This window comes from Diadema antillarum, unplaced genomic scaffold (genome assembly GCF_040938485.1).
Source record: "Diadema antillarum isolate AM-2024a unplaced genomic scaffold, OU_Dant_1.0 seq00000520_RagTag, whole genome shotgun sequence".
NCBI lineage: Eukaryota > Metazoa > Echinodermata > Echinoidea > Diadematoida > Diadematidae > Diadema > Diadema antillarum.
Window position 1 is genome coordinate 71868 of NW_027271472.1, and position 19191 is coordinate 91058.

The window sequence follows — 19191 nt, forward strand, 5'->3', positions numbered from 1 at the left end:
AATGTCACCCTCTATAGCCCACCTCTAATATAACATGTACATGCATAATATTATACATTATGTGTTGAGATTTCACGTTTTGGCTCCAGAGAGAAATAAAAAACAAACAAACTGGAAATGCGTGTATGTGAGTGTGCGTTTCATGTTTGTGTATGTTTGTGTTTGCCAAGGGTGTACGTTCGCCTGTGTTTCAAGAGACAGAGTAAAAGTACTGCTATAGCGACGCGGGCATAGAGTGGTTCAGTGGGTGATACTGGTTTGTGTATACAACTAGCCAGCTCCGATGGAGACCACCAATCACAGGCTATGAACTGAGCTGTTATGACGATATCTGTTGAGCGGCGCTCTTACGGTGAAAAAAGAGAGAGGGAGAGAATCGGGGGAGGTAGATGCTATTCCACTGGTTTTGAAAACCGCACTGAGTCACTATAGCTATCGTATCGTCCGCAGCATTTGTCTTCCCTGGATGTAAATGCATCGAATTCCCCGGACTGCTGTACACGGAGTTCATTTGATTCACCGTTCTTGCTTAAATTTCAAATTCCACCTGTATACTCTCCAATCTGTAAGAACGGAATGCTGGCGGACGGACCGTTTTAGCTGCAACACAGGTAAGAAGGACGCCGAGTTTTCATTGGCTTTAGCCCTATAGGTGCAGTAAAGTGTTATATGAATATATTAAATCGTGTCGCTTTACCTAATACCTCTTCCGTGGGATTTTCATTTGTTTTCAAGAATATGTAGTGCTTAACGTATCTGAACTGCTCAATGTTCTCAAAGGAATTGCTGTTGTTTTTCGGTGAAAACTGATTCTTGCAGCTCCCTGCAGGGAATTACTGAGGGGCCTAAGATGACAATACGAGCTCCCCTGAGGTTCCCCGTCAATTTCACTGCATGTGGTATCTTCTTGTTATCAATGAAGCACGGCTTTAGCGTTTCGTTCTGTCGATTTGCACGTATTTGAGTATTATTTTGCTGTCTGTTTCAGCCTTCAGAGTCAGACGGGGGCGTCTGTTTGCGTTAGGGTCGAGTGGATGTACAATGCGATTAAAGAACCATACGGCAAATTTGTTTACCTCGCCAAACCTTGGCATATTTTTGTCATGAACGGTTCCAAATATATCGCTGCTTTTGACAGTTACCTCTGTGTGTGCGTGGGCGTGTGCTCGTGCATTTGTGCTAACACTGTTTTATTCTGCGCGCACCTAATCCCCTCGTTGGATGTTACTTCTTGAACACAAAATTTAGAGTGTTTCCATATCCACCACCGATCTTGGTCCAAATTTCTCTTTTGGCATGGAGCGGTATTTTTTCTTGCTATGTCTATTGTTGTTGGTTTTTTTTGCTGATTGTTGTGGTCTTTTTATGGGGGGGGGGTATGAGTGTGTGGGTGTGTGTGTGTGTGTGCGGGCATTTCTTGCAAATATTAAATGTTGGGCAACCCTCTGGGTTGTCACGGAGAACGACTGTAAAGAGAAATTCCGCACATTGGTTGATTAGATGGTTCTATTCATTTCTATGTTACTAGTATCTACATCAAAATAAAATATCTTACTATTGCTTCAGTATTTCTCTTTATTGCTTCCGTATATCTCTTCAGGAACACACAAACGCACGCGAACACCCCCAAAAAGTATTGGTAAATACATTATGCCTGAATATCAGCTCTATACAGCAAAAGGCTGTATAACGCAAACAAGCACAATTTGCTTTAAGGAGAATTCACCCAAAATAAAAAGAAGTTTTATGAAAGCTCAGTACGGACGACAAAGTCAGCAGACCAGAATTAAGAATGTTAGGAAATGGACAATGTTGTACGACCGAGAAGTCAACACGAAAGCGTTCTATTTCTGGCTGAAAGTGAAAAAAAAAAAAAAAAAAAACTTACAGTACGTCACTTTATTGGCATTCCTCATTGAGTCTATGATTTAAATCCAGGGTTTTCTGTTCTAGCAAAGACTCATGGACAAATGATGTCTGACAGTAAATGTCTACCACGGACAATTCCTATTTAACATGTTTACATGTTTTGGTAATTTCGTGTTCCTCAGTCGCAAGATATATTTCCCAGCACGTGATTCAAGCGGTTACTATAGTATCCTTGGAATAACAGTGATTGGATAGAACTCTGCCATTCGAACAGTGTTATCATTGTACTCTCTTTCTGTATCTGTAAATATCTTTGAGAGTTTTCCTGCTTTATCATTGTTATTGAACTGTTTCCATTCATGATAAAACAGCTTCGGAAGTCCTCTTGAGGAAACACTATTTGATAGAGTGATGAAAATGTTTTTGATGATAGCGTTGAAAAGCTTTTGGCCGGAGACCTTATAAACAATGCCGGGAAGGTTGGAATTGGCATACCTGATGAGAGCTTTATATGCCTCATCGGGATGGCATTCGACGATTAAACCCGCATCGTATGAATACACATGTGATATAATTGTCTTTGGATATTTTTTTTTTCGTTATTGTAACCCTTTCCCCTTTGGAGTGAAGGACTGTGATACTCAATTAAAAAGTCCTTTTCGGCGGCTTTATTGAAACCTGTAAAATCCACCTGCATGATATAGTGAATTATGATGATCACCATAAAAAATGCTCTCTCTTCTTGAACTATGTATCTGTGTGTTTCTCACACTCTCTATCTACCTGTCATCTTGTAAGAGGCGAATCACATGAGAAAATAGAACGCCCCCACCTCTCAGTACATTCTGTCTTGTCAATCTGAGTAACATTGCTTGCATTCAGGTGCCATTATAGGATGTGATTACACTACGAGGCCCTAAGTGCCTTTTGCATTGTGTATAAATACGTCAGCACACATACTCCGTTCAGTCAACACTCATATTTCTGCGGGTGTATGTAAGACATGCCGTCTTGCTATACTGGGTATGTTATAATGTTACATGTTAGATTGAAAACGTTCTTCCTTGAGGACGCTTTCCTTTCCTCGTGTGCCGATACCAACATTGAAATAATAGCTTCCACGCAGTCCATATAAAATTTAACGAGGTAACACGATACGGAATATCAGGTATCGCATGAACAAACCAAAGCAGCAACTATGTGATCGGTTTCATGTATTTCTTTTTGATAAAATTACCAAAGAAATGTTAAACGATCTTCTAATCTATTCTTGAGGGATGACTCTTCCTTTTCCGTCTTCTTCCGGTGATCTGTTTACTGCTCAGTTGCTGTGAAAATAAGTTAAAGATGGAGGTATGCAGAAAATTCCCCAAACTGTGACACTGTGTGCTAAAAATAATTCGTGGGGATTCTGTACAAACACAGAAACGTTATTGCTCAACATCAAACTTGTTTTTTGTTTATTTCATTTAGTAATACAGCTCTTATCAACATAATTCATAGATTAAAACATTCTAAATATCAGCTTTTGACACCTATATGATAATCGTGATACTAACAATAATGATAATGATAATGATAATGATAATAATAATAATGATAATAATGATAAAATTAATAATAATATATTGAAGGTGAAAAAAGTCAAGTCGAATAAGATTATCGACTAATTCTTGGATTATCTCTTATTATGTCAATTTCAACTGTGCAATGTAAATGAACTAAATGAAGGGGTTCATTTCTTTGTCTTTCATTGCGATTTGATAGGCAAATAACCGTTTTGAATTCATCTATCACTTAATCAACAATATTATCTATCGGTAAAATCATTCATTGATTCATCAATATATTTGTTAATTCATACACGTATAATGAAGTTATATTCTCTCGTAAAAGCAAGTCAGTATGAACCGCGATGATGACAAGCGATTTCGAGCAATTGGATCTAGCCAGGGGCTATTAAATCGCGAACCGTTATGCCAACAATGTATTGTATAGCCGTAATCAGATCTTTACACAGAGGTTACTATGTAGTGTGCTGTAGCTCCATGGTGTCTGTTTAGTGTTAGTTTGATGACGTTAAACGCCCTACAGAACGTCAGCAGGTGAATGTGTTTTCAAAGAGACATAATCTCTAAGATAGTTTTACAACAGTGTGCTGCTATACTCGCACGCCTTTAATAGTTGATGACAGGATTGTCTTACCTTGAACGAAATAAAGGTATTACTGACAATATTGGGAGCAGTGATCTAAAAAAATCACATTCTTGATGCATATAATTATGTTGGGCAGTTGTATCACAAAACATCCTACCATAAAAACATTTCTCAATAAAGCCTGAAATATAAGGAGATAATCCCATCATTTTTTTTTCAATAAACCATAACTGTAGAAGGTTTATTGTTGGAACAATGTTATCATAACTATTGTTCACATTTTGTATAAACTTGCTATAACAATATTTAGCTTTGATTATACTGAATAACATTTTTACATTGTTTGTTTCTATAGATCTCTTTTTAAAACATATGCGAAAAAACTTTCCTTAAACATGATACATGATAGAAGACGAATTACAAATAAACAAAAGGTAATGTAAGCCCAAAGTGTAACCCTATACTTCCTATTTGATTTATAACCACTTGTATAGTTTTTGAAACGTTTTGAAAAACATTTCTTCGTGGAGATACCTGTAAATTTTGCGCAGCTGCCCACAGATCTAAGTTAATAGATATATTGTTTCAGCAATGTTCTGTTTTTTCTTCTTCTTTTTTTCATTGTCGTTCATATCAGCTGTACGAAAAAAGTCTGAGAGTATTTCCTGAGTTGTGTTTAAAGGTTCAAGCCAACACTTAAGACATTACATTGCTATCTCCTGAGCAAGATCTATGCGTTTTCATTCCACCGTAACGCGTATACATGTATATTCCTCGAGGAAAGGCGGGAGGGAGAAAACCGACACATTTAAAGATTACCCTCCTCGGTCAAGATGTGAAAAGCTACGGAGTAAGGCGGTGAATCGAATCCAATCTTCCGATAGGCACAGGCCACATATGTCACTGACCAAACGTCGAAAGTCAACCCTCCATTAACCGTTGGCGGCTAAGTGCAAACCCAGTTGCCTGGGCTTCCTCTGTTACGAAAATGTACTTGCAAGATCAGAGCTTTTGTCTCTGTTAGACTATGATGCTGAAATACTTGTGGTAAATTTACTTACGAGAACTTCTGAACAGAAAATAGTTCATTCAATTAAAACAGCATTTAGACTTGGATATTAGTGACTCAATAATGAAGTGTTGGTTTGACTCTCTACAATCGCACATAATTACATTATATGCATATACATTATTTTAAACCAAAACACAAAATTGTACTGTACACACGAATATTCTCTCTAATTTTTTTTTTAAGCTAACGTTGCGTGTAAAAATATTATTCGTACGATTTCCTTTAATACTGTAAGGGTTCTTTACAATGAATTGACATGCCCGCAAATCGCTTCAGTGGTTTGCGATACACTGATAAAAGGAGTTGTAAAAGTATATCACATGCCCCATACCTCGTAACGCAAGGTTCATAATTTGCATACCCAAAGGTGAACAAACTTTAGTGGGTGATGCGTATAACAAACTAAAAGGATTTATTACACATTATACACATGCACACACATGCATGCACTCAAATACGACGTTGTAAATGGGGACTGTAAAAGTAGTTTTATTATAGTGGTGTTGGGGTGTGTATGGAAGTGGTTTTGTTTTTGTTTTGTTCACCATCTGACCATGTACCACTAAAGGCCAGAAATCTGTACGACACACCACGAACTGTTGTACACCTGAATATCATTTTCACTGGAATTGAGAGTCAAATTGGCATTAAGAATGATATTGTAGACTGGTTGTCAGTAGCTGCCAACACTTTCGATTCTTAAAAAGAGAGAAAGAAGACAAAAATATAAAGATTACCGATAGCTTTTTATCCCCCTCCCATCGAACATTTTGTGCGGGGGGGGGGGGGGAGGAATGAGGGAAAAAGGAGAGAGTATTGACCTTTGACCCAACCACAAGCACTATTCCTCCCCTCCCCTCCTCACACACACACACACACACACACACACACACACACACATACACATGCACACATTACCCCCCCCCCCAAAAAAAAACAAAACAAAACAAAAAAACAAAACAAAACAAAAAAACAAAACACAAAACAAAACACACACACAAACAAAAAAGAAAAGAAAAAAAGAAACCGTTCCCCTGCCCTTCATGACTGTTAACTCGAATAAATTCATGAACGTTCTGGGTATACATGTAGATGCATTTAATATGATCGCATTTTTCTGCTCCTGTATGCACTGAAATATAACCAGTCATGACAGAGTGTATGGACGGGAGGAGGTCTAGCCCTGCACAAAGGATTGCATTAAACTGATTCGTTCAGCAAATAATGGAATGGAAGTGCCACCCTGTTTTATGTCGCGGAGTACCCCCTTAGCATCAATCTGCAGTTTGCATCAATCGAGACTCTTCGTGCCATTAAAAAAAAGAAATAAACTTAAAAAAGAAGATAAGAGGATGACGATGAGCATGTGATGAGAAACAGGAAGTGAGAGTCGTGTTGGCTTTGTGAGAATGACATCAAAATGACTTAAAACTAGAGATTGATGATAGTGTGAATGATCACGAGAGTCAATGTGGTTTCTTAAGGCATTCTGATTTCATTCTCAGAAACTATTTATAGAGAGTGTAAAAGATCACATCGTTGTTTAATCAAAACCGGAAGACAACCGCAATGTCTCGCTTATCACTTTTTGTGCAATTTTTAATTCTATTGTAATATAGGTTTTCCCATCCATTTTCGCACTTTTGTCATTCAATATCAAAGATTTATTATTCAATTTCGTCCCGAGAAGCACGTGGAACGCAAATCCCAACTTCAATATCGTCAATTGTCATTGTAATTCGTTTTTCGTCAAACATTTTCGAAGACGTAGCATTCAGAATCGTCAATTGTCATTCAAATTCATCCCTCCCGCTGACGGATCGCAGAATGTGAAGATCAAATTCGTTTTTGTTCACACAATTTCATGAATTTTTCATTCAAATTAGTCAGATGTTGTCGATTCTTTATTTTGATGGCGAACCAACTTTAAGCCGACATATCTTTACTTTCTCTCGTAGATTGTATCGTTACACATTATTCCCTAACCAATTGCTTAGACAATACACACGAAAAACATGACTGCCAACCAAAAATGATTGAAGGATAAACGACAGTCAAAAGGCATAACCCAGGACAGTATGTCAGTGTCACCTTTTGAACTTTAACTCGTAATATTCAGGTTTTCGCATCATAATGCATGAAGCAAACTTTGATTTTTGTACCCTGGAAAGCAGCAAACATAATTATGTTTATCCATTCCTTTACATTAAACAGGTTACAATTCTACACTTAAATTTTGTCTTTAATCATGTTTGCCTGGAAATCGTTTGTCAGTGTTTTCGTTTGCGAGACGGTACGTCTGTTTGTATCAGTGTGTACTCGGATTGCTTGTGTGTGTGTCTGTATCTGTGGTTCTGTGTGTGTGTGTGGGGGGGGGGGGACACTTGTGTGTATGTTAACTCCTGAATGTAAAATGTGAACGGTTACAGAAAAAAAAAATACATGAATGACTGGAAACTCACACCGGATAGAGATATGAGACGAATATCAATGAAAATTTAACGAAAATGATTGACAAAAGACGAAATCGATCCTGCTGTTTTGAGTGCTGCGAGTGACACTGACGAATTTGAACTGTAAATGACGAAAATGTATACCAAATGACTAAATTGAATGGATTTTATTTGAAAATGAACGACGAAAGACGAATTTGAAAGTAAGATTGGCCTATTCCCGACATCCTGCGACGAAATTGAAGTAAAAATTTGTGAAATTGAATGAAAAAAAGTTTGGAAATGAATGGGAAAAACCTATATCTTTTTCTCGCATATTGTAGACTCTAGGGTATCAGAACCCAATTTTGTAGGGATGTGTTGGAAATTTTCCCTTGCTCTGGACGTGAAATGAAAGAAATGAATATACATAATCATCACTGTATGTAATTGATCTGGTCATTTCATCAATGAATGTCAAGGCAATGCTACTATCAATCGAGGATGGTTCGTTGTTACAGCATTATTACAGTTAATGATGATAGCAGTTGGTTGCTTGAGAATCAGTGTCTGTATAGTCATGTGACTTCATCCGATTCAATACGAGTTTCTTTTATTTCTCATAGCACTGTCTAGCTCTATTGAGCTTAATACCAATCATAATTAAAAGATGTAGAGCTGAATGGAAATCTGAATAAAATCATTTTCTTATCTAGGCATCTAAGCCTGAGTTAATTACGTATATTTCGAGAAAAAAAAACCGAACCCCTCCTTTAAAACACAATAACTTGCTAACAAAGGTCAGCAACATTTGCTTTGTTATTCAAATTCATGATTTTCTTCCGTCGAGATGTTTTCATTGCAACTGATTGACAAATTGCCCTACATCGACGTAAATAAGCACTGAATTGATCAGTGTCTTAGTAGTAGCCATGATAAAAAAATCGTGGGCGTACATACTCGAGCAGGATTTGAACCTACGACCTCCTGATCACCGGACAGGCGTCATCTCCACTAGACCACCGAGCTTTCGCCCCAAAGCAAGTGTTGGTTCTAATCCTTATAGCATGCAGCGGATACTGCTTTGTTATTCAAATTCATGATTTTCTTCCGTCGAGATGTTTTCATTGCAACTGATTGACAAATTGCTCTACATCGACGTAAATAAGTGGTCGTTGCTTGTTTTTTATCCCGTCCTTTGCATACATGATTTTTAAACATAGTATTCTAATCTGTGAGATGTTTTGAAATATTAAAAGTTTGAATACCAACAGCATTATATATACTGCATGCTATAGACCAAACAGGGTATACTAATTTTATACACGATGCAATGCACACGATAAACATATACACTTGTATAATACTTTCACATCGGTGCAAGATGTAACACAGCATCAGAAGTATTGATAGAAACGACCACTTTGAAATAATAAAATTTTTGCATCTCTTAAATTGTGTAGTTGTGGTTGAGATGGGGATTCAGCTTTAAAGTTTTTGCGAAATAATTGAAAACCGCTGATGTAACATTAAAAAGCGTACTATTCTATGAAGAATCCAAACTTTATTTGATAAAAATTGGTTTTAAAATGGCAGAGATACCCCCTCCCCCCGCCCCCCCAAAAACACCCTGATTCAAACAAAGCGATCTTAGTAGAAGGTGAGTCCCACCTTTTGTTAGGATCACTTTGTTTTTATATATTGGATAAACTTTAGATTCCTCTTAGAATGGTATGCTCTTTGATACTTTCATAAGAGGTTTTCATTGTCTCACAAAAATTGGAAACCTGAAGCTTTATTTCAAGAAAAACTATGTCATCCCTTTAATTCGTTATATGTGTGCTTTTAGTGTTGATTGGTAAAGAAATCCCCATATTGTTGTGTACACTGTTCAAAGTCCTTGCCTGAAAGTGTTCATGTCCCCGTGAGATCAAATCTTTACCCTGGTCCGACACCATAACCTGTGATGTGCGGCGGGTGTTTCATAGGGATAAAAAAAAAACACTCTGATGTAACATGTAGTATTATGGATATTATAACTGAGATTTTATTGCTATCAAGGCTCAAAGGTGATGCTTCAGAAATATTTTTATTGGTGGTAGTAAAGACAGGCAATGTTCATGCTACCCTATCACGGCTCCTCCACGTGAACATGATGTTCAAACTCGCAAGCCATGGTGATACGTACCATGCGGTGACTAGGATAGTGGTAATGTCAACACGCCTTGGGAATAAGTGGAAGTCTTCAGTCCCTTATATAGCCTTTATAATTATTTGCATGGTCTCTCCAGTTTGATAGACGCGCCATTCAGACCTTGCATCAGTAAACCTCACTGGAAAATTTTGAATTGCACTCGAAAACAAACAATGAAATGTTTGGTTTTTTTTTTGCAATCGACAGTTTTGATTTTCGTAATAGAGCCTTCAATAAGCTCGATTCAGTTATTCAGATTCACATTCAGTTATTGCAGAACATTAGAGATCCCTTTATAAAAGAGAGTTGTTGTCAAAGACTACACAGGGGCTAAACTGATATTTTTCCTGATGTGTGGTTAACGGTTACTTGTCACTTAACGATTTGTGCCAATCACTCTATTCACGGTAGTTGGATATGCACGTTTGATAGCTTGGTTAGTTGTAATGTTCACGTATTAAGAGTTATTTTCTGACCACCGTGCATAATTTGACCAAAAGTTTGCTGACCAAGCCCAATCACTAGTCCACTTTGTGTCTCCCTGTGTGCAGGAAAGCGGCAATTCGAAACGGCATCGTCTCTTCTCGCAAATCACCGACACGACGTGCCGACCAACATGGCGGAGAGCAATGTCTCGTCGCAGAAACGGGTGATGCTTTGGGCGCCGCCGAGGTCACTGTCCACGGCCTTCGAGCGCTGCATCAGCGTCCTGAACGAGAGCATCAATGTCGACATCAACCACGAGATGTACACCGCCGCCTGCCACCTCGGCCCTGATCGACAGATCAAGATACCTTACCTCTTCGAGCCCATTGTCTACGAGCCCAAACTGACCTACAAGCACGTCAAGCGGCGTCTGGAAGGTGACTACGCCGGGAAGGACCTGGTCTTCTGTAAAGAGCTGGCCTACACTGTGGACGGGAAGCTGGACATGCTACCTTGTGGCTATCGGCACACCTTCCTCATCAGACATCCGGCCAAAGTCTTCTTGTCGTTCCAGAATTTCTTGAACAAATTCCCCAACAAGCTGCTACGGCTTGAGCTCCGTACAATCCTACCAAAGGGTTTGGTGTACCAGGAACTCTTTACTCTCATGAAACACACTATAGACAACCTGGGACAGAAGCCAATCGTCATCGACGCCGACGACCTCATGGACAACCCGGAAGAGGTCCTTCGGATGTACTGCAAGGCGATCGGAATCCCCTTCAACCAGGACATGACACGTTGGCGAAGATGCAAGAAGGACCTGAGTGAGTGGACTTACTCCAAACGGCTCATGTTCGTCAACAAGGTCATGGGCCAATACGACCGGGCCTTCAGCACCCCAGGCCTCGATCCACCCCCAACGGACACCGACGTCGACATCAGCTGCCTACCGAAGAAAATCAGGGAACTGGTGGACATTAGCATGCCTTACTACGAGCAGATGTATCAATACCGACTTCGGTCCGACGACGTTGATGATGCCTCGTTACAACAAGTCGGGACGTCAGCCTCGTCATCCGCGTCATCTTCTGCCTCAACATCCGCATCATCTTCTGCCTCAACATCCGCATCATCTTCTGCCTCAACGTCGGCAGCAGCAGCGTGCTCAACGATGGCGGCTGAAGCACAGGGCGCGTCTGTCGGGGAAGCCTCAGGGAATGTATGAAAACAACCCCGAATTACTGTTTGACTAGCATTCGGACTCTTAGTATTCCTACCTCGTTGGTACTTATAACACCATCTTGGTTGACTTCATGATTGTGTGTGCAAGTGTGCAATGGAGGTTTTGGCACTATGTACATTAATGTCTAGTGCAGGCTGATGTACGTTTTAATGCAGCGACTGCTGTATCATTTTCGGTTGCATCAACCGCTTGCGACAAATAGTGTTAACAGCATGTCAAGGCACTAAAGTGCGTGCATTGTCCATTACACATAGAGCTTGATAGAGAACCCGGCTGGGTGGCTCGAAGAACAATTTCACGTCTGATTCGGCGTTGCACTTTTCACTTCTATTGTAGCTCGCCTGCACATTACCAGGATGGCCGGGAGATGAACCCTGATGTTTCGCGATGCGGTTTGCCGAGATGTGCCGACGTTGTGTAGAAGCAGGCAAGCAAATAATGGCGGGAAGTAATAAATGACGCAAACCTTTCCTCGATCGCAAGACAGACGGAAAGACAGAGAGGAAGAAACGTTCATCTGTGTGGATTTCACTGCGAATAGACTGCTTTTCTTTGTTTTCGTGACAATTAAGAAAGACGGAAAAACTCCAATCCTTGGATATGGCACAGGGCGTAACTTACGTTAACCGCATCGATATGTCATACAAAGTAGACCTACTTTATAGACCAACAACCTATCGTGTCCTATTGTACTATTCTTGTGTTATTATACTTATTCAGACTGCGGAAGACCGATGAAGCGGTGCGTTAATAATGACCACTGACATTTTTTTCTCTTTGAATAAAAATTAACCACGGCATTTATTAACCAACATTATGACGTACAAAGCAGCGATATTAAGAATACTTGGCGGGTTCAATGATATTTTCCAGATTTTCTGAACACGGCACTCTAGTATTATATGTCCTTTTCTTCTCTTTGTGCAATCAGAAAATGAAGACGTGAAATAGGAAGAAAGCCAAAAAGAAGACGTTACTGCAAGAAAGAAACTTCGCAAAATATACAACAAATTAGGTGAAATTCAACCTAAGGAAAATTCGAACGAATGTTGAGGAAGTTATGATGTATTATTTTCAGCATTATTTATTTCGTTGATTATAGTTTAACGCACCGAAGATTATGCGTAGCAATCTCGTCCACATGACTGCGGTGACGCTTATGAAGAACTCAGGGGGTGTTGGATACACATCTAATCATGGCTAGTTCGCACTGAAATATTAACTTCCTCAGTATTTGAGGAGAAAGGCGATGCGTGAGATAATCATATCCTACTATGTACAGAGTCATGAGGAAAAATTTCTTTCACGGGAAATGTCAAATTACTGACATTTCATGCACGAAACAAAAGGGAACCTCATGCTAATAAAGCATCGTCAAAATCAAGTGACTAAAGCACAATTGTTTTGAGCTGTTTTGAAGTACCCATGCAATGACTTGTCTTCGTATACATAATACGTCTTACCTTTAAATGACCTAATTCTACGAATTGTTTGACGCTATGCTACTTATCCTTCATCACATCAATGTAAGGTCAATATCTCGAGTGGTTAGATATGCCCTTAAAAAAGATAAACTTTGAGAGAAGTGGATGACGACTCACCATCAGTTGTTGAAAGATGAATTCATTATCTTCGATTATATTCGAGTATTTTTGTTAATTGTAGGTATTGTGCAACAGTACTATTCTGTTCAATACTGTCACTGTGTTCGCAAATTTCACGGTTTTTTATTTTTTCAGTCGACTTGCACATCGGTATTTTTGTTTTATTCATTTCCATCACGGGTGAATACCTACATTGTATTCTCTGCACGTGGCTGTGCGCCCTGTCGGGCAGCTAGCGGTGCAGAACTTGGGACTGATGCCTTCATTGTAATCTCGTGCAACGAATGTGAGTCGTACTATCAGAAATTCCTATCGCTGCTGAGAAAACATCGCTGTGTGCTTTCTTCACGAGGATTTGATGACACGGTGTAAATAGCATTGCATGGAAAGACTGATAAAGCCCTGGCATACAGTACGAGTATGTTTACCCTTTAAAGTACCCAGGGTCAAGAACTCGTCAAAGAAACCTAGATGCAATTCGTCAACATTCTCCCCCCTTTATTTTTTTCTTTGAAGTAAGACCTCATATAACTAGCTTTGCACAATGTCTTGGCACATATAAAGAATTAAAAACATTTGGTCTGAATACATACGTGACATAAGAGAATTGAATGATATCTTTGGGAATTTAACCTCCTGCTGAAATGTCAGAATCCATTTGTGGAGTGTTTCTTTGTGTCTGTGTGTGTGTGTGTGTGTGTGTCTGTGTGTGTCTGTGTGTGTGTGTGTCTGTGTGTAAAATGTCCGATAACAGTGCTGGACGAATATAGTAGAAGTTACCTTAACTACTGTACGATACATTATACGTGGAATGTAGGATGCTCCTATGGAGGGAGTCAGTAATGGCCTGCCTTAGTCACGTTACATCATGGATGAACACGAATAGGCATCCCGTGATTTCTACGCCACCGTCATTTTCCGCCCGCCTGAACTCGCCCGGATTATACTTTGCCTTTACTTTACCTTCTGCCCACGCAAAGACTTCTAGAACCAGTTCAAAAAGTGGCTTATCCAATTGATTATTACTATATGTATTTATACACAAGCATACATTTGGTCAGTATTTTATTTTTGAAGAAAAGTTACGGACGTCCTGAGAAACGTAAGAATGATTAACGAATTGTGTCAAAATATCAGAAACGTTGAACAGGGAATGCGCATGGAGTATCTACGTATAGTCCCGCCTAAATAATCCCGTTACTTTCGACAGATGCAGTTAAAATATGACATGCCCTGCGAAGTTGCAATCAAAACTCGGCAATTTTGTGCGTAGAAACAGCAAGTTACCTCTTCAATGTCGCACTGTTGGAATCATGGGTAAATGTGTTGATGCAATTGTGTTTTATGCCAGTGGCAATTCATTTTTATGCATCATTGTGATAGCTTATAATGAGCATCTGAGCTTTTTCTCTTGTGTCACGATTCAAATTGTTACGTTCTCGCAAGAAAATACTGTGTTTAAAAAGATCAACTCATGTATATTTGGTCCTGGTTCTCGATCCTGAAGCATTGTTTTGTCGTGTTTAGTTTTTTAAAATATGTTTTCTAACATCAAATACATATTGTTCACATCATACATAGCACGATGATACAATTTTTTAAATAAGAAAACACACTGCATTATTCATTGATATTTTTATTTAAAGTTGCCTTATATATACATTATAATCAAAAGAGAGCAAAAATACATTTTCATAAACTTCTCAGAGGTGGAGAACATGTGTACGTATGTCCCTGATCAGACTAATAGAATGCTTCTGAGAGCAAAAGAAAATTTGTTTTCCGGCCCAACCACCATCGCAAAAAACAAACAAACCCCAAAGCAACAAAATACCGCCACACATCCTAATGTACACACAGAAGCAAGCACATAACAGACTGATATACCCACTTTGGTGTACTCACCGACATACGTACAATCCATGTGTACCGAATTCTGTGAGCTTAGAGTGAATCGCAGGCGCTCGAACGGTTTTAACAGTTTTTCCCTTACCTCACAATAGATGCATTCACCTCAACCGCCCACTGAATGAAAGTTTTCCCCATTTCTTAAAGTGGTATAATAATCTACCCCGCTTTTCAGCTGATAATGGCACGAACAATGTGATCGAAATAAGACAAGACAATTAAAAGAAAGCACTGTATGTTTTCGACGAATGTTCGAAGAAATGTGTGCGGAAAGTAATGTCTTTCTACATGAGAGTGGCATCAGCAGGATGATTGATTATTAATGTCTGCATGTTTGGAATTGGTATGTTTTTTTATGTGTGTTTGCCTTTTTGTGTTGTGTGATGGATTAATTCCTTCACAACTACGAAGGAGTTTGCGGTGAAACTCTTCAAGAGCATACCTGTCTACATAATTTGCCACATTAACAATAACAATATCAATTATCACTATAAACCGACCTCGGTAGTGGCCCAACTATCAACGATTAAGAAAATGAACAGGTAACAGAATTCACTTTATACCACTTTGAAGAAGTTAGATACTCAAAATGATACAACAAAGAACACGTTAATAGAGGGAAGAGCTTGACACCATCTCACAGGAAGAGAGAGAGAGTTGTCATCTTGTTAACCCGCTCGCTACCAAAATCTACAAATGCCATGGACTTTACACATAATCTACCATGTTTCCAGAGTCAATGGGTCAGAAATTTATTGTAGTATTAACAGTCACGGCAGTGAGAGTAGTAATGGTAGTGTCTGTCGTTGCATTGTTGGGATATGAATTCTACTGCGTTTTATCAGATATTAGGGAGCTTTAGATTTTAGACGCGCGGACGTTCAAAGGAAAAAAACATGATCTGAGCTTGCGCAGTAGCGCGCGTAAAGTCAATCTATTTTTAGCTTGCGTCGCCTGAGTTGTTTACTACGCGTACTGGGCTATTTTCACGTCCGCACAGTTTGCGACGTAGAGAGCTTCTTCATGCACTGATGATATGGGGGCGCGATTTCATTTTTTATACGTTGCGTCCCAGCGTAATCTAAAGCTACTTTTCTACACGACGCAGGGAGAGGAGAACGTCCAGCGCAAGCGTCGGCTCAAACGTCCGCGCGTCAAAATCTAAAGCTCCCTATTGAGGATGAAGAATGCGAGAGGTACATTCAGACACAGCGGGAAGTCTATACGTGTGTGTATATACGATTGTGGGGTCAAGTACATGTGTGTAAGCATTGGTGTGTTTGCTGTATGTCGTGATTGCTTGTGTGCATACCAACACATGTCCACATCCCAGGCAGTCATGTTCCATGTGAATTAACCTCTGGTCTACGCGAACCTGATCAATTCTGTACAATCATCTGTGGGGATTTTAAAATCACATAGGGAAAGAGTTGATGCCTTGCCTGCATCGCGTACGTCAGTACCCAGCGAGTAAATCCCTCCCTCACTGTATTATGTATTCTCTCACCTGCGACGCCACGTATGACCAATGATATGCAAAGGTTACGTTCAGCTCTGGGTTGGTTCTCGTAAGAGATACTATTGATGGGCGGTGAGTCAAATGACTGCGATATTACATATCACAACAGGCCAAGAATATATTATAGCAGATACATATCTCTCTCTCTCCATCACGCACACACACACACACACACACACACACACACACACACACACACACATCTCATCTTCTCCTATCTTCTCTATTCTCCTTTCCTCTCCATCTCTCGTTCTCTGTTTGTTTTGGAAGCACACCAACAGGTTTACGTGCGGATGTCTACTGTCAACACACATGCACTTGGCGCCGCGATCTAACACCCAGCATTGGTTTGACCACGTGGTCATCTCACCACCGTCAGATGGGTGATAATGATGCACTATGACTTTTTGCACGTGCCAATCTGACAGGAAAGTCATGTTTGAGATGAAATGTGGTCGAACAGTACGAAGGAAAATCGGTGGTGACAGATGACAGAATATCACGTGTACCACTGGTGACAGCGAAAGCTGATATCGATCAAACAACATTTCAGGTAAAAGAGTTGTCGCTGAGAAGTATCACGCGAAGCTATTTGACGCCGTATAAAGCTTGTTATTTGCTTTGTGGAATCTAAGCTATGGTCTCTGTATGGATGTTCTGGTATATTTTAGAAATATTATGGAGTAAAGCAGGATCACGATAGGGATTCAAACAGAATATCATCAAGGAACGAAAAGAAAAAAGAGAGGAGAACATGCCTTTAATAGAGAGGGGGGGGGGGAGAGAAAGTTTATTTACGTTGGGGCCTTACCCTTCACAACACCTTCCTGAAATCCTCGACGATTGTATGCAATATGAATTTTATAGACCTATACAAATAGTGAGTCTTTGTGCAAAATCGGACAAACTATCAGAAATATTATGATAGATAAATATTCAGAAATCCTCCACCAATCTAACAATTCGGTCTTGGTGAAGTGATTCAGTTCACCATACATCAGAGAAATGTCATTATGTAACATTCCCCATAATTCAAGATAGAGAAGTTATCAATCAGCAAATATACATTTTTATAAACTCATATTATGGTGAAAACTGAGCAAAGAAAAGGGTTTCCATCGGTTTCCATGGGGTTTTCACTATTTATCATTTGTTTCTATAGTAAGCTTTTCCTTTCTTTGTATATATATATATATATATATATATATATATATTTGCATACTGAAAACAAACAAAGAAAAAATTGAATAAATGATAATACTGAAAACCCATTTTCTTTGCTCAAAGTTTTCACTATATATTCCCTATATATATACACATACACACACATATATATATATATCAAGTTTAACTCAAAATTTCCCAATGCTATCACTATGTAATGCTGACGTCATCGCGCCCTGTTTTTAGCGTTGCATCACGCAAGCAAAACCAACGAGAGTACGCTATGCACACAGGAATACTTTCTCTTTACCACACGTATCGTTTGCTACAACATCTCAGACCCTATGGCGGAAAATCACCAGCTCAAAGGCTGCGTCTCCAACAACGTCAGCGAGCTCCGGTCAAGATGCTAAATCAAATCATTGCTTGACATTTGAGAGTGTGTGAGAGCCATAATAGGTGTCTTTAGACTCTTGAAATGCCTTTTTGATATCTTTCGATTATACAAGTCTCTCTCTCCCCTTTTCCAAGATTCTCCTCTCTCTCTCTCTCTTTTTTTTTGTCTCTCTGTCTTTCTCCCTCTTTATCTGGCAAACTACGTTAGCATAATTATACAAAGAAATAGGGATTTTATCTGTTGTTCGCAATGGAATTCAATATTTCTTTGATTTCTTTGTCTACTGACTGACTATAAAAGACAGCCAGTGAAGTGAAATGCATGTACATATGAGTGGTGGTATCTTTTCCACTCACTTTCACTTACTTGTTACCAGAGAGCTAATCCCTAACATCACGCTTAAAGAGATCGTACAGTTTTGGTTGAGACCTAATTTCAGGTTTCTAACATTTTTTTTTGGTGAGATAATGAGAACCCCCTTATGAAACATGAAAGAGCATGTAATTCCATGAGGAATTCAATGTTTATTTGATGAAAATTGGTCCTGAAATGGCTGAAATATTCAAAACAGAGCGATCCTAATAAAGTATGGGACCCACCTTTTATTACGATCGCTTTGTTTTACTTTGTTTTGGATGTTTCAGTCATTCCAGACCCGATCCTCATCAAATAAACTTTAAATTCCTCTTAAAATGGTATGCTCTGTACTATTTCATATAAGCGAAGTGTTTTCTTGGTATCTCGCAAAAAGTTAAAAGCCCAATTCTAATCTCCACCAATACTGTACCATCCCCTTAAGGTGAAAGTTACCGTATAATAAACATTTTTATTGTTATTATTATTATCATTATTATTATTGTTATTATTATTATTATTATTATTATTATTATTATTAATAGTAGTAGTAGTAGTAGTAGTAGTGGTAGAGGTAGTAGTATCATTATCATCATATTACTATTATCATCATTATCATCATCACCATTATAACTACTACTACTACTGCTACTTCTACTACTACTACTACTACTACTACTACTACTACTACTACTACTACTACTTCTACTACTACTACTATCATTATCATCATATTATGACTATTATCATCATCTGCACTATTAAAATTATTGCATATTTCCGCTCATATTGATATCATATTTGCATGTTTCTTTTAACATCAGCTGTCTCTTAGAAGCACGTGATGCA

At 39.0% G+C, this 19191-nt stretch overlaps 1 protein-coding gene across 1 annotated transcript; it reads left to right on the forward strand.

Annotated features, from left to right (window-relative positions):
• Window positions 1-459: 459 nt before the first annotated feature.
• Window positions 460-13013, forward strand: LOC139734270 (uncharacterized). Its single transcript, XM_071645066.1, has 2 exons — window positions 460-611; window positions 10276-13013. Exons 1-2 carry the CDS (start codon window positions 473-475, stop codon window positions 11376-11378), a joined length of 1242 nt encoding a protein of 413 aa, XP_071501167.1. The 5' UTR covers window positions 460-472; the 3' UTR covers window positions 11379-13013.
• Window positions 13014-19191: the final 6178 nt, after the last annotated feature.

Coding starts and splice junctions, on each gene's coding strand:
- LOC139734270 (XM_071645066.1), top strand. CDS start 473: ATGCATCGAATTCCCCGGACTGCTGTACACGGAGTTCATTTGATTCAC. Junction 612..10,275: donor CCGTTTTAGCTGCAACACAG/GTAAGAAGGACG, acceptor CCCTGTGTGCAG/GAAAGCGGCAATTCGAAACG.